This window comes from Fringilla coelebs, assembly GCF_963513975.1.
Source record: "Fringilla coelebs genome assembly, chromosome: 6".
NCBI lineage: Eukaryota > Metazoa > Chordata > Aves > Passeriformes > Fringillidae > Fringilla > Fringilla coelebs.
The window spans coordinates 5,487,392-5,515,247 of NC_140034.1; the positions used below are offsets into that span (position 1 = coordinate 5,487,392).

Genomic DNA, 27,856 nt, shown 5'->3' on the forward strand with positions numbered 1-27,856 from the left:
TGTAGGAGCTGGGAGAGCTCAGCCAGCCTCCAAAGGTCTGGAGAGTCAACTCACAGTCCTGCTGTAGCTCAGCACTCCTCCAGGTACTACTCACATGGTGAAAGGCTCAACAGACCTGTCTGTGCTTTGAAGAATGGGGATTTGAAAGCCCTTTCAATTGACTGAAAGAAATAACTGAGAAACAGCAATGCATTCAAAGGCTTTTTTTAAAATGCAATTATGTTAATTGCTCCAACTGAACAAAGGGTGGAGGGAGATGGTTTTGCAGGAAAACTTCGCCTCCAGATCTTGTGGGCACAGGAGATGTGGACCAAAAGGCATCTGCTGAATTTATAAACTTAACCTCCATCACTTCATCCCTTCATAAACTGGTGAGAAATCCATTGCATGAGAAATCCAAACTCTTGAGAGTAGTTGGGATTTCTTTTGCTGTTCGTTTTTCCCTCCATGCTGACTTCCTCTCCTCCCTGGACTGACGCTCCTCTGTAATTTACACAATTTTACCCTTCTACCTACACTGATTTTTAGTGTAGCTCATTTTTCCTGTCAGTCTCACCAAGCAACAGGAGCAAACACCCCTTTCCCTCTCGACTTTATGCTAGACAAGGTTAGAAACCAGCTTCTTTAATTAATCTTCTCAGAAACTGGCTCGTGCCTGGCACAGCAGAGTAGTTGTAAGCAGAAATCTGGGTGACCAATTCTGCAGATTCTTTGCTCAACATGGTTTTTTGCTCACATCTGGCTCCTTGTTTCTAAAAGTTACAAAAGCCTGAGACCCTTGGTGCTGGAAGCAGGCAGGAGCAGAAGACTCCTGCTAAGATTTGGATTTTACCTGCTCTAGCAGCTGCTGCCATCCAGCTGAATGGTGGGACTGAAATTGGTTGAAAACTTCTGGAACAGACTATTTATTTTTTCTGAAAGGCTGACTAAAACAAGCAGCACAACAAATCTGAGAGAGCAGCTGTTGCAGCTCCAAGTTCAGGGTCAGGAAAGGGAACCTGATGGCTCCTAAAGGCTTCACTTCCCCCTCATGGGGAGCTGCATTGCTTTCCTGCTCCCACAGCATGAGAAGGGAAGAGCTTCTCCAAAAGGAAACTCCTGTACAGAGACTAAGAAGAAAGAGTTTCACTTGCTGCCTTCCCTCACTTTAATTCCCTTGCTTGGCATCAACAGGCAAGTCACATTTTTAGGTGAGTAAAGAAGGAGCGCTATATAATGATGTTGACCTGTTGGAATGAGTCCAGCAGAGAGCTACCACAGGTCTGGAATACATCTATAAAGGCAGGCTGAGACAGCTGGGGGGGCTCAGACTGGAGAAAAGAAAGCTCCAGGGAGATCTTAGAGCCCATTCCAGTGCCTAAAGGGACTCCAAGAGAGCTGGAGAGGGACTTTGGACAAGGGCATGCAGGGATAGGGCAAGGAAGAACGGCCTTCAGCTGAAGGAGGGTAGGTTTAAGGCAGATATTGTGAAGAAATTCTTTGCTGTAAGGGTGTGAGGCCCTGGCACAGGGTGCCCAGAGATGCTGTGGCTGCCCTTGGATCCCTGGAAGTGTTCCAGGCCAGGTTGGATGGGGCTTGGAGCAACCTGGGATGGTGGAAGGTGACCCTGCCCACAGCAGGGAGCTGGAACTGGGCGCTCTTTAAGACCCATTCCAACCCAACCTATTCTATAATTTGTAATTCTATGATAATTATTTAAATCCAACGACCCTGGGCAGCTGTGGCTTGGGGAACACTGCATGCCTTCCTCACCACAGTGCTGGCAAAGTCATCTGCCATAAAGAGAAAATAACCTGCTTGGTGTTACAGCCATGAGATGGGCTGGACCAGGAGGCAATTTCATTTCCAGTGACAGAAATCCAAGGTCACAACCCTGTTGACTGCATTAAATAGGTGCTCACAAACCCTACTTGCTGTTGCAGTAGCTCTCAGTTTTAATGGGTATTTCCAACCTGAGAATAGTGGGTTTATGTCATAATCCTTCAGACAGAAATGTCAAGGAATAAGTCATAAATGCAGAATTGAAATTAATCACACTGATCACAGTGGTTTGTGTTATTCCTGACATTACCTAGAAGCTGAGCTATTGCAAAAGAAATTCTGTCCTGTGGGAAAATTTCATATTATTTTCAATTTTCTTTTCATCTCAAATCAAGGGGAAACAGAAAACCATTCTGTGGAAGAGAAAGCTCCACAGGAAAAATGTCAGGAAATGTTGAAACACATTGCTTCAGCAAATCTACCAAAGTCGGTAGAGCTGGCAAATAACACATGGAATTCCCTCTATTTTGTTGAGCTGGAAGGGTGAATGCCTTTGTAAAACATAACTAAGGATCCTCAATATTCATTTAAAAGTGATAACATGCAGGAAAAAAAAAAAACTATCTTCAGGAGCTAAGTAAAAATAACTGCCCTACATTTTTTCAGGGGAGAGGAATGACTTTTAGGAGTCTCAGCCTGAGAGGCCCTGTAAACTGAGTCACTGATAATGAAGCCAAAACCTCTTTGGAGAAGCCTGGCACTACCTGGGCCTCCTCAGACCCAGACTGAGCTCAAATGCAGCTCCTGGGGGCTGTTTGTAAGACCTTCCACCATCCTGTGGATCAGATGTTCCATCAGGAAAACAGCAATAAAGGTAACTTGTGTCTCCCCAGAAGACAGCCTGAGGAACAACAGCTTTGTCTTGCCTTCTGTGCTTTTCACCATCTCTTGGAAAGCAAAGGGAGATGTTGGCAGAGAGCTGGCCAAGGGAGAAAGCAAACAGAAACACAGACATCATACAGCAGAACTCCAGGCACAAGTCATGCCAAACTCCTAGTTCCAGTCAATGCTGAGTGGATTATGGGCAGGGAAGGGGAAAACTTACTCAGAAAGTGCTGGAAGATGTGGCATTTCCATTTCCAAGATGTTGCTGATATGCTGAAAACTCCCCTTTCTGCACATTTAGCACAGCTGGAACATTGCAAAAATCAAACCCTCCCTGTGAATTTTTTTTTTCTTCTGCAAATCAGCACATTCTGCAGCACAGTTTTCTTCCCTTGGCAGGGTGGGAGGTGTCAGGAGTCACCATCCAGCTGTGGTGACACCTTGTAGGAACAGTCAGAAGAAATTCCTGACCCTTTTATTGGTGAAGCTCAAGCTTTGGCCAGTGTCTCAGACCCTCCAACAGCTGCAGGCAGCTGTCTGCAGCCTGAGGTGGGAAACCATGCACCAGGTTTGATGCAGATGGCAGACAAAGGGAACAAGTAGTAGAAAATGGAGCAACTAAAGCTGCACTTCTGGGATCAATTCACAGAACCACGTAGAAAATTGTTCACCAGTGCAGATCACATCAGAAATTATCTTGATGACAAAGAAAAAAAAAAATAAGCTATTTTGTACATCTTCCTACTCTTTAGGGTCCAATCAGGGCACATCTTCAGCATTGCTATTAGCATTCCTCCACCAAAGAAATCCCAGCAAAGCACTGAGCTCTCATTTTCAAAGATGATGCTGGAAAGCTTCCCAGATTATATATTTTCCTCTTTAATTTATACCTCTGAGGATAATGCTAATCAAGGATGCAGTGAAAGTGGTGAGACATCCAGAGGCCCAGGCTGATTTATTAACAGTGGTTGCATTATTCTCACTTGGAGAACAACGTTAGCATCCCAAGATTCCATAAAAAAAGATCCTGCTTGCTGGTAGGTTATCAAATACAAGCTGACAGTGTACTTGCACAGCAGATATGCATAAGTGCAGTGCACAGTATGATTCATCTGCAAAACATCCAGCATGCTTGAAGCTCAATTTAAAGTAGGTTAGAAGAACGATTCATTAAAAAGCAACAGCAGAGAGAGGGGGGAAATAAAGAAGCCCAAACTCTAAAATCCCCTCCTGGGAATGGTTTACTTCTCTTTGTTCAGTCCCTTCTCCTCACTTCTGAGTAGAGTTTGGATGGCACAGGGAGGGACAAGATGTAAAAATACATGTAGCTAGACAAATATTACAAATGCCATCTTCAAGGCCTGGCAGATCCACCAAATATTCCAGGGATTATACATGGTCTGCTTAGCACGTTCAAAGTGGAGGGAGATTGCATTTATTTCACACAGCATTAATCCCCAGGCCTGTTCTCCTCAGCTCTGACCTGAACTTCTACTACACAGCACTGAATTATAAAGACTAATGTCAAAAGGACTTTGAGAAAAAGAAAAAAAAAAATATTCCCAAAATGGCAACTGGCTTTTACTAGGATAACTGCTCAGATAATCCTCCATAATCTCCAGCAGTATTTTTTAGGCTAGTGGGAAAAAAAATAAAAAAACCACAAGAGAAAAAAAAAATGTACATGACATGGCAATTCTAAAATAGAATAAAGAACTTTGCTGGCTGGAATCAGTGTTTTTGAAATGGAATTTATGTCTATTTGGAATAAATATCTTCCTATAAAAGCAAGGGTACTTTTTGAAACAATGCTGCCAGCCAAAAAGGTGAAACAGGAATTGATCTGAGAATAGTTTGAAAATATATGCACTTATTTCTAATAATTCACTATTTTCAATAATACTATTTTAATTTGTCATGGGAAGGGTTTTTTATCTGATGACAAATTAAAAAAAAAAAAAAAAATTCAGGAAATTCAGTCCTTTCTCCTGGCAGCAGAGGTAGGTATGCATTTTCATAGGCAGAGCTCCTATTTCATCCCTGTAAAAGTAATCCAGGTTTTACTTAATGACTCCACATCTGTCCATTCAATCAATTAATTGCTTGTTTGTCTTTTCAGTCCTGTGTGCAACATACCCTCATTAAACATTCACAGAACTTTTTACATGGAAAAATAGATACCACCTTAAACACTAAGAATTTACAAAAATCCTCTCTTACAAGCAACAGAGATGCCACTTACCAGCCAATTTACTATAAGGATTTCTTAATTAAAATGATAAACAGAGCTACTGCCCAGAGGTTCCAAATATTTTATTTTATTTTATTTTATTTTTTTCCCATAAATGATGTGTTCAGAGGAGGTGACTCCTCTGGGATTTTAACTCTCACACATCATCTTGGAATGTCACCCTTGGGCCCAACACCTTTTCTACAGCTCTGAGAATCACAAGTTATAAACAGAGACTTTCAGGATAAGCAGGAAATTCTGAGGAATCAATTCTACATACCACTCCAATGAAAATTTGCTTGAACAGTAGAGAAATCAGCAACTACATAAATGCTGCATTATGTCTTTTTTTAAAGAACTGCAAAAGCTGCAAAAGAGAGGAATCAGCCTCAGCTTTAGGTTAGCTCTACATCAAAGGCAACTGTCTCAATTCAAATTTAGTGCACAGCAATTTTGCAGTTTAGAGCATTTCCTCGATGATGTTTACCAAAGCTATAAACCTTTGTTATAAAAAGGAAAAAATACAAAGAAAAAACCAAAACCCAACCCAGCAAAATGACAAACATGCTACATCCTTAGAGATGAGGATGAAAAAACTGCAATTCGCATTTTTGTAACTTTTGTAAGGAAACAGAGAAGACGTTTTACTAAAATCAGTCTGCAAATTACAAATGCCTGCTGCTGCTGCTATCACACAGCCACACCTGCCAGAGCAGCTCAGCTGAAGTTACACATTTCATTTCCAGTATGCTGCATCGTGCTCCACTGCTGAAGTCAACAGCAATAAAAACATCACGAAATGTGCAAAGCATCTCCCATGCACGTGAGCGGCGAGCGCGTCCCTTTCCACCCCTGCATTAGGGACAGCAGGGGAAAGAGCCAATTAAGACTGATTGGGATTCAGAGCCCCCCCTGCTCCAGCAGCCAGGGGAGAGCTGGGAAAGCTCATCCCCCCTCCCACAGAGCACATGGAATGCTGCTCCACGGAGAGCGCAAGGAGGAGACACGGATCCCCAGCTCTGCTGGCTGCAGGTTTCACCTCCCAGCCCTGCCCTGCCCTGGGTGTCTCACACAGGGAGAGGGATGCAGCTGACCTGGATACAGGTGAACACTTGAACGGTGCTGGCTGATTTAGAGCAACCTTTAAGCCGGGTTCAGGACCCAGCCCTTTGCAGATTCAGAACAGCCTTTAAGCTGTGCTCAGGATCCAGCCCTTTGCAGATTCAGAACAACCTTTAAGCCAGGTTCAGGACCCAGCCCTTTGCAGTTCAGAACAACCTTTAAGCCCGGCTCAGGATCCAGCCCTTTGCAGTTCAGAACAACCTTTAAGCCGTGCTCAGGATCCAGCCCTTGGCAGATTCAGAACAACCTTTAAGCTGTGCTCAGGATCCAGCCCTTTGCAGATTCAGAACAACCTTTAAGCCCTGCTCAGGATCCAGCCCTTTGCAGATTCAGAACAACCTTTAAGCCGTGCTCAGGATCCAGCCCTTTGCAGTTCAGAACAGCCTTTAAGCCGTGCTCAGGATCCAGCCCTTTGCAGATTCAGAACAACCTTTAAGCCAGGCTTAGGATCCAGCCCTTTGCAGTTCAGAACAACCTTTAAGCTGTGCTCAGGATCCAGCCCTTTGCAGATTCAGAACAACCTTTAAGCCAGGCTCAGGATCCAGCCCTTTGCAGATTCAGAACAACCTTTAAGCCGGGCTCAGGATCCAGCCCTTTGCAGTTCAGAACAGCCTTTAAGCCAGGCTCAGGATCCAGCCCTTTGCAGTTCAGAACAGCCTTTAAGCCGTGCTCAGGATCCAGCCCTTTGCAGTTCAGAACAGCCTTTAAGCCAGGCTCAGGATCCAGCCCTTTGCAGATTTAGAGCAGCCTTTAAGCCAGGCTCAGGATCCAGCCCTTTGCATGTTCAGAACAACCTTTAAGCCGGGCTCAGGATCCAGCCCTTTGCAGTTCAGAACAGCCTTTAAGCCGGGCTCAGGACCCAGCCATTTGCCTGCCCGGGAGCTTGGCATTAAAACCATTTCCAACAGAGCTGCTCTGCTGGTTACCTGTGCACCAAACCCTGTGTGGGGTGAGGGAGTCCCCACCTTCCTGAGGTGCAAAATGGTCTTTGTGGGGGGGTAGGCCCCGACTTAGGGGATGGACTGGGCTTGTGGATGGCAGAACTGTCTTGTTGATCATGATGGCTCAGATTTTAGCTGTTATATTTTTCAGATTCTGTGCTGCTTTAGTCTGTACTTTGAGCTTCATATTAGGGGATGGTGAGATCTCTGCACAGAGTAGGGAGACAAAACAATTCCTTCTCTAGTTGGGGACCAAGGACAAATGACCCAAATCTCAGGCCCAAGAACAGAAACAATGCGGACTGAAGAGAGAAAAACAAGAAGGATGGGGCTTCATATTCTAATGCTAGAATTAGACAATTAACTCCAATATGCAAATGGAGCAGAACTTACAAAAGTGAGAGACCCTGTGACTGGTTGTCCATTTTGTGGCCATTTTGGGTTCACCTGAGGTGTAGCCCTGGCTGGGCTCTTGTGCTGCCCAAGGTGGATCCATTGAGGCCTTTTAATAAATCCCTACTTTATTCTTTCGCTCTGTCTGGTCTCTGTTCTAGGTCACAAGGCATCAGTCAGAACCCTTAAATGCAGTCTGTCCCTCTTTCACAGGTGCCCCTGAGTGTTTTGGGAGCTGTGTGGAGGAGCCCAGGCTCAGCAGGAGAACATCAGCAGAAGCTCAGATGGCTCAGGCTGTCTGCAGCCCCTCTGTGCACAGCTGTACTGCAGAGCCTGCCCTGGGTGAGGATTTTTGTTTGGTCACGCAGCCAGTGACTAATGCAGCGCAGGGAAAGCTGGGGATGTCATTTGGATCTGTAACTTCTGCATTTGTGGCTTTGAAATGTCCCTGAGGGCTCCCATGGGGTGAGGGACGGCACCCAGGGCTGTGTTTGGGACACAAAGCCCTGGCCAGACTTGGTGTTTCCTCTTTCTCAGCCGCAGGGCTCACCCAGGAGCACCCACATGTGCACCCAAGACATGGACTCATAATCTGGACCAAAAAAAAAACCCCTCAGAGATGAGAAGCACAAGATCCTGTGGGACTGGAAGCAGGAAAGTTTCCAGCCTGACAAGGCTGCCCCATGTATTTCCTTTTTTCCTTTTTACTGGCCACAGTTAGGGTTCACAGTCCCTTCAATGTCTTTAAAGCTACAGGCAATAAATCAGCTGCAGTTAATAAATTCAGCACTGCTGAAAAATAAGCCATAACTCCTGTCCTGGATGGCACAGAAAAGCCTGGAGCTGACATAACTCTGCAGAGTCACCCTGGTGCAGAAAGCATCTTCCCTGCCCCATCAGCTCCCTGCATCCAGGATGGGAGCCACTGCTGAGACAGGGAGATGTTGGGAATGCTGCAGCAGTTGTGTCCAAATCATCTCTGAAGAAGCAGCTCCCTTTCCTCACACCAGATCTCACGATGGCAGGAGGCTGTACCAAGGGCAGGCAGCTCAGAACAGCAGTGAAATAAATATGCAAGCAATTCTTTTATCAGCTGTTATTTAAATAAAGGTGGGAAAGCCCTCTCTTAAGGAATATTAAAGCACAAAGCCAATGTTTATGAGGTAATATTTGAAAGTGACAGGATTATGAGGGATGTAGTCATTTCTAACAATTTTTATTCTCACCTAGAAGCACATGATAGATCAAAATAAATAACAGCAACATGATTATGATTTTCATTCTAAGTTTTTGATCTCTTCAAAGGTTGATTTTCACAGTGCTGTAATGAGATGGGTAAGTGCAGGTGCTTCCATTTCACATGCACTGTCCTGAAGCAGTCTGGTCTAGTGGGTAATAAAGCCAATTTATACATGATATATCTTCTACCTCATTTATCCCTAATTTAAACAAAACATGCTCACCACCTTTATGAATATACTTAAGACCATCTTAATTTTAATAACAGTTAAGAATGCACTTATGTTCCATAAAATTAGAATCTTAAATACTTCATTGAAACAAGGAGGGCTGAAATAGGTGATTAAGGTCCTCTCTATTTCAAGTCTTGCCTCGCAGGTGAGTGCCAAGAATTTATCATCCCTGTTGAAGGCAGGAGGTTTCTTGGAGGAATAGACTGACCATAAATCAGAAATGTCTTAAAAAACTAGAATACTAAATGTGATGTGTGCTCCTGAGTGCTGAATCATGCCAACCCTACAGCTTCTCCTAAATTAGAAAACTAATTACAAATAATGCTTCATTATTTGAAACATGGTTTACTCTGTGGAGGCCACCTTCTCTTTTGAAAAAAAAACAAACAAGGAACAAACAACCTAAGAAAAACAAGAACCTCCCAGAATTTTGTAAGCAGTCCTGAATTAGAAGTAAGAGAATAGTACATGAAGGACAGACATAAATGCTACATTAAAAATGAAAATCTCAGTGTGTACTTGGCCCGTTTTACAGGTACCAACAACTGAGGAGGGAAAGTGAGGGAAATTCCTAAGAAGTCACCCATTTAAAAAACTCCATTCCCTGCTGATGATGTGGACCTGCAGCACAACTCCTTGGTTGTTTCAGGAACTCTTGTGCTCTAAATAATTAGGTCTTGGGGTGAGCTCAGGCTTCAGGACTGAAAGCAGAGCCTAACCCTAGTCCTGACCATCCTGGGCCAATCCAGGCCATGCAGCTGGGCAGGATCCCTCGTGGGAAGGTGGGTGAATGATGAACAGACCTGTGGGGTCTGCCCAGACTTCTCTGGGAGGATGGAAACAGAGACAACATGCAGGCATTTTCTGGGGTTGCTGTCCCCAGACAGACTGATACCAGCACAATACAGGTTTTATGGTAAAAATAAGGCATAAGACGTGTTACTGAGTGGCATTTCCAGAGCTGAAGGAAAAAGGAGACAGATGTGTCTCCTGGGACCTTTGTAGCAGTGAGAGATAATGAACCACCCAGCCCAGGGGAGATTCACAGCCCAGAAAATACTGCAACTCACAAAACCCAACTCCTGCAGTAACTGGGACATCCAAAGCCTGTCCCCTCCACGCCATTCTCCTCCTCCCCAAACTCTCCCCCTCAGTTCCTCTTCTATAAATAAAACATTTCATTACTGAGTGATGAAGGTTAAAATTAGGCAGGTGAGTCACCCTCCCTGGTACCACTTTACTCTTTCATCTGCCTCATCCTCTTCCTCAACCCAGTTGCAGCCGTGAAGGCTGAAGGAAATTCATCAGCGTGGCAGTAAAAGCAGGCAGAACTCTGCATCCCTGTGAGGAACAGGGAAAAAAACAGCTGCATTTTGGTCTGTTGGAGTTGGGAACTACACTGCTGCACAGATTTTATGCCTGGAGTTTTAGGCACCTCTGAACACACCCCAAATGCAGAGCATTTCTGGAAAACCCCAACAGGAGCCATTGCTCCAACTTTGCACAAGTGAGAATGAAGGGTGGTACTTCAACAGGATTTTTTTTTTTTTTTTGATGGCTAACTTTGGGCTTAGGCTACTTTTTCAAGCTTCATGAGGATTACAAGAATGGAAAGATCCGAGAAGAAATCCGCTTTGTTTCTGTCCCTCTGCAAAATCTGCTTGCACTAACAAAACATCAGGGAATGGGAGAACCTCCACCAAAAAGATCTCTGTCCCCTTCACTCACAGCAGTAGATCAGAATTTGTGACTGGCTAGTCCAGACAGCAGAGGAAAAACCAAATTCAGTTCTCTAAATCAGAAATGTTGATAGTAGAATTGGCATGAATATGTACTCGTCCAAAGTGAGACTAAATCTGGCCTCAGGTGGTTCAATCTGAGCAGGATTGCCTGGCACTTCAGGATATACTTCCAAACACCTGCTGAGGCTCCCCTGTGTCATGCTTAGGTCACTGAACCCACCATATCAAGACTTTTCTACAGCAACTTGAAAAATTAGGGTTTGGGTCTTGACCTTTCCAGTGTGGTGGCTTTGAGCAGCACATGGCCATGGATGCTTGGGGAGAAGGAGATCTTCCTAGAGCAACACCTGGGAAGGGGTGGGAAGGCCACAAAGAGCCATCTGTTTGGGGGAATCTGCTGCGTCTGTCCGTGATCTGACATCCCAAAAAGTGTCAGTGCCAAACCCAAGCAGGGCAGACATTCACCTCTGTGCCTCCCCCTCCCCACCCAGGTGAACCACGGGGCTCTCAACCTGCCTGGGAACCATCAGAAATCTCTTTCTGCTGAGGTGCAAAGCTGCCAGTAACTGCAGAGAAAGCATCAGCTGAGATTCCCTGGTGCAGCATTATCCATGCAAACTGAGGCTTATGGCAGGAGCACCTCGCTGCAGCCCCTTGCAGGCAGAGGGCTGGGTTGGTGGGTGTCTCATGGTGGGAACATCTGGGTGCACAGCACATACCTGCAAACCCAGCCTCTACAAATCATTTCAGTTATAAAGGGGTTTTTTAAATGGTCTTTACTTAAAGCACTGACACTACAGATTGCCCTCATCATGGAGCAGTGGGAGCCAGCACCTCTCATGGTCCTTCTGTGTTGTATCTGCCCCTCTCAGAGCATGAGCACTGCTGGGGTTTGGTGTCCCACTGCTCCTCAGCAGGCAGAGGCTGTTCCTCAACTCATCTGCCTCACCCAAGCAGCTCTGAGTCCCTTGCTGGCACACACCAAATGGCTGCTGTGACTCCCTCCAGCACAGGGCTGCCACACCACTGAGGCACCCCAGGGAATCCCAGCCAACCCCTGGATGCTGCTCCAGAAGAGTTCCCACCGTGCCATCGTGTCCCCAGAGACATGTCCCAGTTATTCATGCCATCCCCTGTGGCACTGCCCTCCTCTCCTTTGGGCAGCTGGACCCCACGTGTGACCTGGCTTTGGAGGCGGCTGGAAATGGGCCAGGATTGCCAGGGATGTCCTGACTGCTGTGGCCTGTCTGAGCAGGAGCTGGCAGCTCTCTAACCTCAGCTGCATGGACATGGGGGCATAACTCCACTGATCTATCACCCTGCAGACACCCACCCATGTCCCAGATCCTTACACAGGAACCACCATTTGTATGAGTTCCTGCCCTCTCCTCGCTGTTTTTCCCTGAAGAACACACCCAGCATGGGGGTACAGTCCATTCTGCCATTTTGCCATTTCTCTGGAGAAAACCATATGTATTTATCCTGGGGAATGCCTGTTAGCCTGTGTAATATTTTTGGAAATAATTCCTCTCCAGGGATTTTAATCACTGTTTGTGCATAAAAATAAAATAACAGAATCTGTGACCAGATGGTGTGTTGGGTGACATGGGGCTCTCCTAACCAACATGTAATTCTTACCAGCCCTTCAGGACTGCTTCTCTCACCAGTCCTTGCAAGAGCTGCCTGCAAGGTCCTCTTACCCTGAACCAAATTCATTTTTGGGAAGGAGGAAAACTTTGAGGCATTTGAGGAAGAGAGACATTTCCAGCAAAAGTCAGGGGCCAGGGAAAAAAGCAAGAGAAACAGCCTTATCTCTGATCAGAAGCTACTGGAGTTTATCTTTGGAGCCCTGCAAGAGGAGAGGCTGATGTGGGATCTGCAGCTCCCTGTTGCCCTGACTTTGCTTGAGAAATCTCCGAGCTTTCCACTCCTTGTGGGAATTTTTTTCTGCAGTCTCAATCACTGCTGATTTTGGTTGATCCAAAGAATGGGGAGTGGAATCCATTGCTTTTCATCATTCAGAAACCACTCACCAGGTTTTGACACAAAGCCAGCTTGGCTCAAAGCCGGGCCCACGGCCAGCTTGAAAATATTCCTGAACCTTTCAACAATCCCTGGCTGGTTTTCAAACTTAAAACAAAAGCCAAGATCAGGGAAAGTTTGCAAATTTTTAGGTTGTATAAGAAAATATCTGCACAACCTGTGATATATTCCCCCCATTTGTTTTCAGTTATTTTCATGCTGAGAGAATCTCCCAGAGTCCAGACCCTGCTCTTGCCTCAGAAAGCTTAACCATGGTTTTCACCAAAAAAAAAAAAAAAAAAAAAAAAAAAAAAAAAAAAAAAAAGACTGGTCTGACAGGTGTGGAGGAAGATACAGGATGTGCTGGGAAGCTACCTGAAAATTATTCTGTCCAGTTCACTCTAGTTTGGATGGATTGCTCCTTGTCTAAGTGTCCCTAGATAGCCCATTGTGTCAGGAGTGTTTGAGTTTATGGCAGATTATGGCAGTGTTGTAAAAAAGCTGGAGCTGTGCATCTCCTGCTGGGTCCGTTCCTATGGCTTAAGAACAGGCAGGAATCTCTTTCTGAGCAGGAGAAATAAAGAGTTTTCAGAAAAGCTTGACAGTTTCAGATATTCAACAATATGACAGTCTTCTTATTCAGAAACTTATGAATACTTAGTCACACAGAGAGAACAAGGAAATTATTTACTTCCCCCGGTGAAGGGGGCGGGAGTCGTGGCTCTCTAGGTAGCGTGGAGCAGAAATACAGCTGCTGCAGCCACAAACAGAGGGAGACTGCAGGGCTGCCCTGCCTGGGATGCTGCTCTGTCTGCCATGGTCGGCCAGACACGCACACGGCCACACAACAGTTCTTTATTGAACTGGGAAAACAAAATGGGAAATGTCTAAAGCACGTTACTACTCTTACAGTACTGCTGATTTGACAGCCTGAGAGTCCACAGCCAGCAAGCACCAACAAAAGATCTGTATCACTCACTCTGCCTCCACCTTGCCACAGTTTGATAGAAGCAAACAAACACGTCTAAACCCCCCTTGCAGAGGATTACAAAAGCTGAAAATTTTCTTTGCATCTCTTTTTCTTTCTTTCTTCTTTCTCTTCTTTTTTTTTTCTCTTTTCTTTCTTCTTTTTCTTTTCTTTCTGCCTCTCTATTCTGCATTCTCTAAGTGTAAATCTACAGCCATGTCAAGCCTGAAGAAGCCTACATTAATTGTAAGCAGTTCCACAGTGATTCCATTTAATGGTGATTTACACAGTTTAAGAGACCACCCCTCTTTGTTCTGTATGCTGAGATTCAGCATGGCCATATTTTTATCCATCAGTGAACAAAAAATTGCTCACAAGATTCTTTCCCCCCACACTTTTTTGTCATGATATGGTTGAAGCAGCCCTACCTGGAGACCCCAGTCCTGCTCCTCTTCCCCCACCCTCACACAGCCTGACTTTCCCAGCCCTCTGCCTCCGGTAGAAAGTCACGTTTCACAACCCAACATTGGCTCAGCGAATGAGCAGCACATCAGCAGATGAGCTGCCTGCCCAGAGCTACAACACAGCAAAACATTTCCCACACCAGCTGAGGGGTGCTAGATCCTGTTTTATCCCTGAGCTCAGTCACATCAGGCAGACAGACAGGCAGCAGGGACACATCCATGTCAGGAGCTCACACGGGCACTGACACACACTGAGACCCTGCAGAACCACTGGTGTGGGTATGAGCAGGGCAGCACACACAGCCACACAGACTGTGCTGCTCCTGGCCAGCTACTCTCTGTGCTGATGGACTGGAGGGGATTAGAAGGGACTCAGCCCAAAAACGCAGCTCCTAATGCTCCTGCAGCTATTGCATAACAGAGATCGATTCCTGTCCCGAGCCCTGACCCTCAACTTACTCAAGACAAGTTTAATGCTTCAGGCTCTGTGATGGAAACCTCTACTTCTCAGTGAGATGGGATCCATCAGCACCCCCAGGGCTGGGGTTTCTGGCTGTTTGGGTTCTCTGACAGACAGCAGAGGGAAAGAAAGTAGGGAATTGTCACCAAGAATGAAACAGAGTAATTTTTCCCCAAACATTTCTACCAGAAGCTATGGGGATCTGAAGCCTCCTAGGATCCATTAACATATATACACCTGCTGTTAATACACCTACTAAAGAAAGCAACCCTAAACCAAAGGAAATTGAACACATCCCAAAAGTAAACAGAAAATCATTGAACCTGCAGACCCTAAACTGAATGCACCTGAAGTTGAACACACCTCGGTGTTCAAAAGGTGGAAAACACAGCAAGCAAGAAGTCCACAAATAAATGAACAAGTCCCAAAAGCATGCACAAAATGTACAAACACTTCAGAATAGGCACTCCATTAAAAGCTGCATGTTGAAATAATATAAGTGGCCATGCAGGAATTCCAGGGGCACGGGGACTAGCTGAAGTAAGTCGATTGAGATCTGTCACTCCAGATGTGAACAGGTGTACGACAAATGAGGACAGATCCACATCAAGTCAGGTGAAATCAAATGCCTTTCAACATTTGCCTGAAATCTGGTTGTCTTGTGCCTAACAAACTGCAAAGAGCTTTAGGGAACTTGGCTGGCTCCTGCGTCCCCCCTCCCCCACATCAGCAAAAAATAGCTATTTGCAAAGGCCGCATTTCCTCGTTATTTTCTGTTTCCCTACATGCGCTCGCTAACTCGTTAGCGATGTTTCCAAGCAGCCAGGCTGGGAGGAAAACAGAAGAAGCGTCAGCAACGAGACAACCTGGAGACGCTGCTGCCAGGGCCCCTTTGTTGAGCATCCCTGGGTACCCCTCGCCTTTTACCTGGGGATGCAGTCGCCATGGTAACGGGCGGGTGTTCCCTGGCGGAGCCGAATCCCAGCTGTTCCCGCTGCTGAGCCCCATCTCCATCCCGCAGCGGAGCCCCAGCCGCGTACTGGTCCGCCCCGTCCGCAGCCCAGTGCACCCCGGTGCCCGCCAGCAGCAGGTCCTGGGGGTCCGGCGGGGCTGACATGCTGCCTGCGAGGCGGCCGCTGCTCTCCGGCTCTGGGGATGCAGCGGGAAGGGCTGCGGGGGCCGCCGGGCTGGCTGCTGCTGCGGCCGCGCTGGGGTCTGGCCGGCTGCGGGGACCGGGAGCCGCCGCCGCCGCCGCTGCTGTATCTCCACTAGCGCTTATTACGCAGGTGAAAATGGCTTGTTAGTTGGAGCCTTCCAGCCCTTGCGTCACCCTGTGGCTGGCATATCACAGGGCAGGAATCTGCCAGCCGGGCTGCCGCTCTCCCCCGTTTAACCGCTTCGGCAGGGTAGGCATCGGCTTGTGCGGGTGAGGGAAGAAATGCCCCCTGGCAGGCGGGCACACGCCTCCCCGTCCCCTCCCGCAGCCCCCCTCCTCCGCATCCCTGCGCTCCAGAGCATCCCGCAGGCGCCGCAGCCGGGCACGGAGCGCCGCCGGCTCCTCCCGCAGCGCCGGGCTCGGCCGGCGGAGCGCGGAGCTCTCCGCAAGCCCAGCCTAAAACCGGCCCTAAAACCGGCCCTAAAACCGGCCCGGTCCTCCTCTCTCCGCCAGCCCCTAAGCCGCGGGGGAAGCCGCTCTCTGCCCCTGCGTTTGTTTACGCGGTGGCTCCTCTCTGTTTGCAGCCGCGCTGGAGACATGATCGCAGCTTATTGGCACTTGTCAAAATAAACTCACAGCAGGTGTCTGTGGGCCTTTTTAATTTTTTTTTCTCTTTTTTCTCTCTTTTTTTTTTTTATTGTTGTGCCATTATATTTGCTTGCTTACTGCCTCACAAAAGTCATGTGTGTGTACTGGGGCGATGAGAAATGGGATTTTTGCTGTCAGTGAGGGCAGCAGCAGCATGAGATACAGCAAAGATGAAAGCACAGGGCAGGGTCTGTGCTTTCATGGAATCTGTGCCACTTCTGAGGTGAACTAGGAACAAGTTTCCTTGCTGTCCTTTTACAGATGAGGAAATGGACCCAGGTAAAGGGTATGGGTTCATTCCTGCATTGCACAGAGTTCTGGCACTGACAGGTCAAGGAAATAAATTCCCTGCCTTGCAGAAGGGCCTCTCTCTTGTCATGCGACAGTTCAAGCTACAAAGTGGAGTGTAATTGCCCCAGCCAGAAGATTCCATTCCCACCTGGCTCTCTGCCTGTGGCAGCAGTGGATCTCCAGCTGTGATCTGTTTGTCAGCATCCCTAGGCAGGCTTCAGACCCTCTCCATCTACAGCAAGCTTATGCTTGGGCTTGAAAACTGAACATTTCCACTTTTTCCAGACAAGGGGGAAGGAAATCTGGGGTAAGACCACAATTCAAGATGAAAAGCTTCAAAAGTAGCCTTGAGGATTTCCATTTGTGTTATCTTCCCAGGGAATTGCCACCCTTATCCTCGCTCCATCCTGCTGCTGCCTGAGAATCACAGAATGGTTTGGGATGAAAGGAACCTAAGAGAGCAAAGACCATCTAGTGCCACCCCTCTGCTGAGGGCAGGGACACCTTCCACTAGGCCAGGTTGCTCCAAGCCCAATCCAACACTGCCAGGAACACAGCCAGGGATGGGGCAGCCACAGCTCCTCTGGGTCAGGCCTCAGCAGCCTCACAGCCAAGAACATGCCCAGGCTAACTAGATTTTCTTTATTTCAAGATAGGACATGTTTGCTGCAGATCAGCAGCAATGATTTCAGTCATCATGGTTGTAATGCAAAATCCCATCCCATACCATCAGGGTTTACCTCACGAGCAAAGGGGATTAATTTTCCAAATTCATGGTTCCCCCTTTGACATGTACAATCACCAAGATTCTGATGATGTAAACACTGACATTAATGAAATTAATAATATAAACATGTTTTGTTTTTAAAAATATGTCTTCCCCTGGTTCTTAATGCTCATCCTTGTTTGGGTTTCCCAGTTTTCTTTTGCATCCATTGCTCTTTGGGATGACCCACGAGCCTCTTTGTGTGAGTGTGCAATGGACTGAAGCTCTCAGGAGAAGGGCTGTAAGAGCTCTGAGCCCCTGGCAGCTCTGCTGTGTGAGCACTGGGCCATCACAAAGGCCTTGTGATAAGGCAGCATCATCAGAATGTGCACATGGCCACTAGGAATGATTCATTTCCACAGACCAAAGGGTTATCCTGGGCTGGGGCTGCTCCATGCACACAGGCAGTGTTGCCACAGTAAAAGACTGAGAAGGAAGAGTGTGGACTGTGTGTTCTGCTTACTGAGTAGAAACAGGGACAAGCAGGAGTCAGCAGAGTGCCCAGGGGGTCCAGAAGGACAATGGCACCCTGGCCTGTATAAAAAGAAAATGTGGCAGCAGGACCAGGGACAGGATTGTCCCTCTGTGCTGGGCACTGGGGAGGCTGCATCTCAAATCCTGGGAAAAGTTTTGAGCCCCTCCTGACAGGAAAGACCTTGAGGGGCTGGAGTGTGTGCAGAGGAGGGAAGGGAGCTGGGGAGGAGCCTGGAGAGCAAGTCTGATGAGGAGCAGCTGAGGGAGCTGAAGGGGCTCAGCCTGGAGAAATGGAGGCTCAGGGGGAAATTCTGGCTCTGCACAACTCCTGACAGGAGGATGGAGCCAGGTGGGGACCAGGCTCTGCTCCCAGGGAACAGGGACAGGACAAGGGGAAATGGCCTCAAGTTGTACCGGGAGAGGTTCAGGTTGGACATCAGCAACAACTTCTTCAAGGAAAGGGTTGTTGAGCATTGGCAGGGGCTGCCCAGGGAAGGGTGGAGTCACCATGCCTGGAGCTGCTAAAGAAATGCCTGGAGGTGGCACTCCATGGTTTGGACAAACGTTGGGCTTGAAGGTCTTGGAGATCTTTTCCAACCGTAATGAGTCTACAATTGTATGTAAATACATGAAGAAAAGTTTGGGGGTTTTTTTGTTTGGGTTTTTTTTTCTTTTTTGCTTTGGGAATCCCAATTGTAGTGCAACCCAGGACTTTATTTCACCATTTCTTGTGCAGTCCTCAGGTGACCTGGATCAGCCTTGTGCAATGCAGTCAGCTCTGCTCATCACCATGTAATATCACAGGGGAGAACCAGAGGTCTGATTTCAAACCTTGGATACAAACCCTGAGCTCCTATTGACCATCACAGATGTGGTACATACATTTCTGATAGCAAAGCTTTGGTTTGCCAGGATGAGTGGGAAAAGATCAACAGGAGCAATGAGACAATACTCAAAAAATCTTGATTAGTCCATTTTTCATGCTGTAGAGAAAACTTTGAACTTGGCACGACCTGGGCTGTCCTGCATGAAGTTAATTTACAGGGGTTTTTTAAATTCCCTACAGGAAAATTAGGCTGGATGAAGATTTAATCTAATACTTATTTAAGAGAGGTGTGAGTTTAAGTGGCACAAGGAACAAAAATGAATTCTTTTTATTTTCAGTGTGTTTACAAAAGCTCCTGGTAATTTGTATTGTATTGTGCAGCAAACTGACCTGCATGGGGCTCATTTATCTCTGCTTATTGGTATTTAATTATCTTGATCTACCCTTTGGACATTATAAACCTCTGAATGTATGAAGTCTGAGAACACAGACACACAAATTGCTTCTCTTTCCATTATAGCCCTTTGTGCTCTGGGGATGCTGCACAATGCTGGGACAAAGTGACTTTGAACCTTGAGGGGATTTGTGGTCTCAGATGTAACATTACCAGCACAGAGCACAGGACCTGGCAGAGTATATCAAGGGGTTCAGCAATGGAAAAAAATCATCTCCTCTTCCTTGAGGATTTATTCTCAAGGTTTTAGAACAAATGAATTGCAATAGGAAAAAGGAAAGGGGAAATAAAGGGGGCTTTTAACATAAATAGGAAAACAAAGATAAGTAAAACAACCTCCCCTATCCCACAGAAAATATTTCAACACTGAAGGAATTACAGTCTCTTTTTCAGTTCACCACATCTGCACTGCAGCCCACCTTGCTTCCCCTGTGTCTCATACAGGGAAACATCCTCCAATAAGAAGCATTAGAATTTGTCCTGTAGAGGTTCCTAGCTGTGTGGAACAAGAGTTCCTTCTCTGAGTCCTGGCAGAGCAGTTTCAGAGGCAAAACATCACTGAGGAAAGTGTTCAGACTGCCACCACTGGGTCTGGTGCTATTTAATTGCACTGCTAATGATCCAGCTCCTACTGCAGACTTTGGAGTGTCTGCACCAGCCAGGGGTCTTAGGGCCAGCTTTGCTCTGAAGGCACAAGTTTCTCAGTGCCAGAAAAATGGGCCAAGGCCAGGAAAGGCAGAAGGGCCAGAAGGGTGTGATCACACCTTTCCCAGACAAACAGCTGTGTAGGGAGTGCTTCCCTTTGTGATGAACAACTTCAGAGACGAGACAGGTGTTGAGTCCAAAACTGCAGCTCTCTGAAATGATCTCCACTCTTACCACATGCTGTAAAATGGGGAGACTGGTTCACCTTGGATCTTTAGTAAGTGCAATTTCAAAAATACCAGAGTCTAAATAACAGCATTTTTCCTGCAGGCTGTGTAATTTAACCTCCCTTCACTTTCAGGGCTCTGAGGTTTGCTGGGTGCATCACAGCAGTGCACAGAGACCCTGCCTGGCCCTTTAATTCCCACATCATGCAGGAGCTTTCAGCTTCTCCAGCCCTGCAGTTGTAATGCAATGTGATTAAAGGTGGTGTTTTCCCTGGGTAAGCCTGACTGACTGCTCCATCCTCCATCCCTGCACATCAACAGCTGCCCTGGGAGCACTGAGGATTACCTCTGCTTCTCTGGAAAGATGGTTCTGCGAGGAAATCCAGTGACAGGAGCTCAAACAGCAAAACTATCAGACCTGTGAGCTGGCACAGCCTGGGCTGGGTGTTGGTCAGGTGTCAGAGAGGATAAAACCCAACATTGCCAGTTCTCCCTTCTTCCCAGCTTCACCTCTTTGCAGAGACAGAGAGCTGAGCAGAGTAGACAGGTGAGTAGGTGGGATGTAGAAGATACATGCTGCACTGGCCTAGTTTCAGCAGGATTTCCCACCCAAGTGTCTGAAAGGCTCTGCACTCCCCTCCAGAGCCCACATCTACTGAAATGCCTCCTTGTCCTGGAGGGGGCTGGCCCAGGAGTCTGGATCTGAGTCCATGGTCTTATCTGAAGATATTCTTTGCAAGTGCAAAGCGCATCCTCCATGAGGATATTCATGCAAGTGCTGCTCAGGAGCATCTTCAGAACAATAATCTTTTTCTCCTTTTACAGTGCTCAACCTGGGAGCCCAGCCCAGGGATACTAAAAGAAGAAGCATTAGAATTTGTCCTGTAGAGACTCCCAGCTGCATGGAACCTACTTCCTTCTCTGAGTCCTGGCAGAGCAGTTTCAGAGGCAAAACATCACTGAGCAAAGTGTTCAGACTGCCACCACTGGGTCTGGTGCTATTTAATTGCACTGCTAATGATCCAGCTGAAAGGAAAGTATGAGACAAGGCAGCCCAGGTGGGCCCTGAGCAGATCATCCCAGAAGTTTATATGGGCAATGGTTTGATGCTGGTTAAACAGTGAAAGCAAACAAAAAGATAATTACAATAAAAATATCCACATATTTGCTTAGGGAGAAGCTGAAAAAGGGAGACAAAGGTCTGGCCAGAATTGTGTCAATCACAGGACAGTTAGGCTGGTACTTGAAAGGTACAGCCAGAGATGCAGAAAGAGATTTTTTAATGAATTCTTATTCCCTTGCATTACATCAGAAGGTATTTGTGCACTGAGTGCTCTGTACATTGCACAGCTCCTCAACAAGTCCATTAGGGGTTGGCTTCTGAGTCCTGATTTATGCTGATCCATGCCTTTATCAGGCTCTGAGTGTTGATTATGCACCATTTGCACATCTCTGGAAACCCATGGATACTAAAGATTACAGCTTGTGAGCTGGAGGAGACTCAAATGGTTTTCATTTACAATTTGTCATGGCACAGAGAGTACAAGAGACTTGGCCAATGGAGATAAAACCTATAAATCCCCTCCAAAACCCACAAGAGATTGCTCCTTTTAATGTAACTGAGAGGCACAGCCTCCATTCCTGGGATCCAGAACTGCTGCAATATGAAAATATTGACCAAACTGCTGTGAAAGGGAACAAACACATGCTTGGTAAAAACAATGTTTGGTGCCCAGAGATACCTCTAAGCAATTGCCACCCGAGGGTAATCTGCTTCCAAGAGCTGCTGTGAGGATGCTGATGTGCAGGACATTGGTTCATCTAAAGATATGATGCTGTTGGTGACCTGAGAGATCAAATTAAACCTAAATGGTCTGAGGAGAGGGAGAACTGAACGTTGCAATTGCTGCCTCAGTGTAACCTTGATAGCTGGGAATCATATTCCCCCAGTGAGCTACATCTTTGTCTTCTCTTCCATTTTTACAGCACAGGCCTCATTTCCTTGCTTTGTATACAAATGAGAACCAAGAACAGCTTTACAGCATCCATCAGGTCTAATCCATAAATGCAAATCCAGCTCAGAACTCCCCACCTCTCACTTTTAATTTAAACATTGCTGATGGGAAGGAGTTATCAGAGGAAGAGGCTGATGCCTGTCACCCAGCCAAGCCTGAGCAGAGCAGCTCTGTCCCAAAACAGGGAATTCTGGATGTGTCCAGCTGCCCTTTGGAGCTGAAGGTTGGGTGTGATTCCAGAGGATTTGGGAATACTGAGCACCCCCCTTTGCCAGTCAGTGCCCAGCCACTCCATCTCTGAGGTGGGAATTGTGGAGCTCTGCAGTGCAGTGTCAGACCCTGTCCTGCAGGATTTTGGATAGCAGGGACCCACAGATGGATGAGCCAGGCAGGAATTGCACTTTGTAAAACTGAGCTGGAGCTGTTCTGAGATCTATTTTTTATTAAATTCATGGAATTAAACCCCAGTTAACTGAAGTGCTGTACAACCAGGCTTTATTTTACACTTGTAATTAGTCCCATTGACTTCAAAGAAGCTGTTTTTGTACAATATTTGCAGGGTTGGGATTTGTTTTCCATTTAATTGATGGCACTTGATATCAGCCCTTCAAAGGGAACATTAATGTTTTACATTTCAAAATCACTTTGTAGTGCATTCTGTAAATCACACTATTCAGACTGGGGAGAACAACCTGCAAATTCTCACCAGCTCTACTCATCTGTGGCTTTATTTTGTGAATTAAATGCCTGCAATGAACACAAGCCTACATTCCCCAAATTCTAGCTGATGTCAGTGCTGAAAAGGCAAAACCAGGCAGGATTAATCCCTGATAGAAATAGCCTCTAAAATCATCATTTTTTTCATTCTCTGTGTTTTGCAGTGGAGTTGGTAGTTAAGTACATAAGTCTGATGACTTGTTTTTATAACCTGTGCCATGTTCTTTTCTTAATGTAACTTAACTTTCACCAAAAAAATTAAAACCTGAACTGAATGCAAGGCTCAGCTGGTTTGCTGTGAACAGCTCCATTGTATAGATAAATTTTCTGCCATAAAAAAAAAAAAGAAAAGAAAAAGAAGTGAAATCAGATCCAGGGCCCTCTGCTGGATTGTGAGGAAATCCTTATTTTCCTCAAAATGCTGAAATAATTTGCTGCCCTGGAAAGTTCAGAGTTTGCATCAACATAAACCCTTTGGCCTTTAACATCACTTTTATGGAAACAGAGCTGCAGATTACAGCTCATCTCTGTGACAGCTCACAAGCAACACTACAGGGAAGGTTTCCCAGAGTAAGGCACACAGAATCTGACCTTTTTGTGTCCAAGAAGAAAAAATAACAACACCCCATTCATTGTAATTTCCTTATCTGAATTCTTATCAACTCATTACAGCTGAACATGGTAGAGAAATAGATAAGGAAACAGAGAGCAGAACCAGTGAAGATGCTCTAAGAGGAAATGAGCTCTTGCCCTTCACACAGCTTGGGAAATTGCTGAGAAAAATTCAAGCAGGTGGAAGGAGTTGAATATTTTCTGCACTTTATCCTTGGAAGTCTTATCAGCCCTCCCCCAAGATTTCCCCTGCCCTCAAGGGAGGGAAAGGCCACATGTCCTCCCAATCATCACATGTCCTCCTGTCACCTACCCCAGGCTGCAGGAACTGTGTGACCTCCAGGACCTCGGTCAACACTGAAAAATGGAGATGGGCTCTGGGAGAAAAACAGTGAGATAAATGATCTTGCAGGACAGAAAGGCTAAACCCAGATGGAAGGAGGGCTGTGATGCTAAAAGGAAACATTTCAGGCCAGCAGTGTCTCTGTTCAGCTGCTGGTAGAACAGGTTTCACAAGCTCTTTCTGGACAAAATTAGCCTGGATGCTACAAATGAGTCCTTCCTCCATGTCACACCACAGAATTCCTGTGACATTCCCAAAAGGCTTCGAGAAAAGGCAGAATCTTGGCAAGTCTGACTCCCCAGCTAGGGATGATGAATCCAAGTGAGATGAACACATAATAAGTGAGTACATGATTCAATATAGAGTTGAAAACTTCAAAGCTGTGTGATGCTGCTTGAGTCTTGACTTGTGAAAACAGGGAGGAATTATTTGCCATTCCATTTTTAATCTGATTTTCAGAGCTTTCTTAGTATTCCCTACTTGCAGCTGTATCAAACAATCAGATTTGTTACCTTTGTGCTCATTGATGGTGGGGGGGGCTTTTCCTGCACTTTTAAATGTTCACTGTTTTATATGCAATCAGTTTGGAAATAATTTTGGTTAAAATGATCACTTCTGTGAAAGCTGAATGACACTATCTCAAAGCAGAGGCTTGGATTCTGGATTTGCATTTTCATCTCCCAGCTGAAGCAGTTTAGCAGAATCAGTAGGAAATAATTAATGATTCTGAACCTATATTTTTTGGTGGTGAAAGTATTGCTGTCAAAGTTTTGTCCAGCTCTGGTATTCTCAGTATTGCAAGTTACATCTAGTGAGATCATGAAAAAGAAATGTGAGAACTTGAAGTCTTTTTTTACTTTAATTATTCATCTGTCAGTGTTGGACAGAGCCCAGAATTTCAATGCTTTTATCAATTTGATTGTATATTAAGAATAAAGGGTAACTGCCTAGCATCTGATGTGTGAGTGGGCATGGTCAGACAATAAATGCTCCCAGAGCATATTTATTTAATCAAGGAATGCAAGTCTCAAGGGGGTAGATTAAAAGATATCTCTGAGAACAATGAAATGACCTTGTACTGATCTGCATGGAAATGATTCTTACAATACAAAGAATCAAAACTGCAGTTTTAATTAAAATCAGAAAACTCATTGGGAGAGCTTAATTTCCCAAGCATGACTACTTTAACTTTGGCTTATTTTCTATTAAAACAGCCAATCCATGAAGTTAGAATCTGGATCTTTATCTTGTTAAAGATCTGTTCTAGTTTGCTGAAAACACCTCTGTGAAGTCATTACCTTATCACTATTTACCTAAAGCATGCCTTGTCCTAGTGCCACAGTGATAAGCTACAAAGGATCCAGGTTATCTCAAAAATGCACTCCATCTAAGCACCAGTGGCTCTTCTTGCAAGAGAAAAACGTTCTGGCCTGCTTTTCCATCCAGTTTTCCACATAATCCAGTCTCCATGCCATCATTTTCACCACTGGAGCAGCTCTGAACAGAAACCCTCTGCTGTGGTTGTCATTCTGTGACAGAACACCCTCCTGTGTGCCTGAGAAAGAAGAGAGGGGATCACTGAACAGTTCCAACATCTTATTTTCCCAAAGTGAAGTACAAAATTAAATGGCAGCTTAATATTAAAAAAAAACCAAAACAAAACAAAAAACAAAACACAAGCGATCTCCAGAGAGTAGCAAGCTGTTCAAGTATAAAACTAAAAAGAGTTTTTAAACTAAAAATTAGTAAAACCAAAATTAGTAGCTAATTTTGCAGTCTGCACTGGCCAATCCTTATACCTGAGGTCTGATCTTTTAGGTACTGACTTTCATGGCTATTATTGCCTCAGTTCTGTGAAGTTTTCAGAAGCCACGTGCCCTCAGCATCTGAGGTGCTTCTAAGACATTTTGAACTATGTAGCTGGAATTAGTGATCCTGAACCTCTTTTGAAATCATAGAATCAGAGAATATTTGGGACTAGAAAGGACCTTGCAGATCACCTTGCAGTTCCAATCCTCACCTTCCTCTAGCCAAGGTTGCTCAGAGCATCCTCCACATTAAATGTTTCCCCCTGCATCATCCTCTCTAGGATGCAGATCTTGTTCATGGCCAACAAAAATGAAACCTAACACCACTTGGGGTGAGCAATTAAGAACCCTCAGCCCAACATTCATAACTTTTGGCCACCATCTCTTCCTTTTCCGCAGCTTTCAGAGAATCCACCTCCCTGTGTTTTGTACTTTTGCCATTGAGCTGCAGGGTTTGAATCACCAAGGCCCTGTGACATGACTCCTGATGTAGAGTGACAATTAAGACTGATTTGTTCATTGTGCTGGCACATCTTGAAATTACCTGGATTGCTGCTTTATTCTGCCTTATTTTAGACAACCCAAATGATGAGTCATCCATGAGTCCCTTTGAGAAAATATTGCATAACCACTCTCAGAAGTTTCTTGAGAAAGTAATTCTCTCCCTGCCCTTCAAATGTTTATGATCTCAAATCTACTTTTATCTTATAATACAGAATGGCTTAAAATATAAAGATATAAGGGACTTCCTGGCTTGCCAGACACAGTCAGTCATTTTCTATTTCAGGCAGCAATATCATATAGGCTGTTCACTGTTTGAAAATAGAGTGATCTGTCTCTCTTGTTTCTACTAAAAAGCAGTTCCAAAAATTCACTCCTCTTAGGGCTAGACAAATTCTTCTAATCTCCATCCTAAATTTATTCATGGCCAGTATACAGCTATTTGTTCCTGTGCCAGCAGTGTACTTCATCTTAAAGAACTTTTCCCCCTCCTCAGTGTTTTCTTTGCTGATGTATTTATGGCTTTGTTAAAGTCATTCCCTATTTTCATTTTGCTGTGGGTTTGAAACTTGGTGCAATTGGTTCTGGTTTTGTTATTAACAGTTTTCTGAATCTAGCTGCAGTGCCACAGGTGTGCTTTTACCATGGTTAAATCAAGAGTCTTCATGGCACAATGCCCTGCATATGCAGATCAAATCGACCACCCCCATTTCCATTTCAATATATCACTGTCATTCACTTCCCTGCTGCTGTGCACTTAACCTCTGCTTTTCTATGCACCTACTTACATTCCTACCTCCCCTTGAGAATAGGAATATGGGGAAGAGGAAAGGCAGTGTGATTCCCAGATGTATCCATTTACAAAAGAGGTCATTTTTTAAAACTAATTTCCACATTCCATTTCCTAGTTGCTCTATTTTTTTTTCCCCGGTTGGTGTTTGCATCCTGCTCCAGAGCTGGATTATTTATACATTTTTTTTAGTTGTGCTTTTAAGTGCTCTTTTAGATAACGGAAATTCATTAGATTTTTTTTTTTTTTAAGCCCAGCTCAGCTCACAGTCATCCCCAGCAGTCAGAGTTGTGCCTTCAGTCCATGGTGTGCCTCAGACATCTGCCCAGTCTTGCCTAGCAGAGTCTTCAAAAACACCTCCAGTGTGCATCAAGGGAAATTAATTCCATGGCTCATGCACCCAGGAGTTAATTGAAAATCCTCCCTGCTTTTTCCAGGTGCTGAGCATTAAGACAAGGCACAGCTAAAACTGTCCAACAACCCCAGAAGTCAAAAAGGGTTGTGAAGTCTGGCCAGACAGCAGCTGTGCTACTGAGAGACTTCGTTCATCCGATGGCTTGGTCATAAAAACTGAAGGCAGATAAAGGGAAAGGAGAAATGGAATAAAGTAAGAATTATAAAGAGTCATAATGAGTCAAGCCAAAGGATTGTTCAGGATCCTGTGTCTGAGACAATCCAGTTTCAGCTGTTTAGAGAATGTGCACAGGGGAAAATCAGGAGCTGAAGTATGCCTTGCCCAAGGACTGAAAATCCTCTGCCCTCCTTCCTCAACACAGCCTTGCAGATTTCCTGCAATCTTTGCTGAAAGATTTCCCGAGTCAGATATTGAAACCACATCCTTCTGTTTAACAGCCTTTGATGGAGGCAAATCCATAAATTTGTCTAATCTCATTTTTAATTCATTTATGCTTTCAGCTTCCATGGCATCCTGTAGCAATGAGCTCCACAATTTAATTATAGACTGCTTGCAGAAATACTTCCTTCTGTTTGTTCAGGACCTGCTGATGATTTCATGGTGTGCTTGAACAGTAAGAAATAATGGCTATAGTTCCTCACTTACATCTTCCATGCCATGTGTGGAGCATAATTGATGTATTTTGTATACCTCTGTGATTTAGTCCTCT

General features: G+C 45.4%; 1 protein-coding gene across 1 annotated transcript in view; it reads right to left on the bottom strand.

The window, feature by feature from the left end:
• The window catches only part of RTN1 (reticulon 1), a gene marked incomplete at its 5' end in the record, with an annotated part of 123,108 nt that extends 107,532 nt beyond the window's left edge, over positions 1 to 15,576 (bottom strand). Inside the window, one exon of the mRNA XM_084207382.1 lies at positions 15,387 to 15,576. Within this exon, the coding sequence (XP_084063508.1) occupies positions 15,387 to 15,576 (190 nt within the window). The remainder of the gene's footprint in view (positions 1 to 15,386) is intronic.
• Positions 15,577 to 27,856: the final 12,280 nt, after the last annotated feature.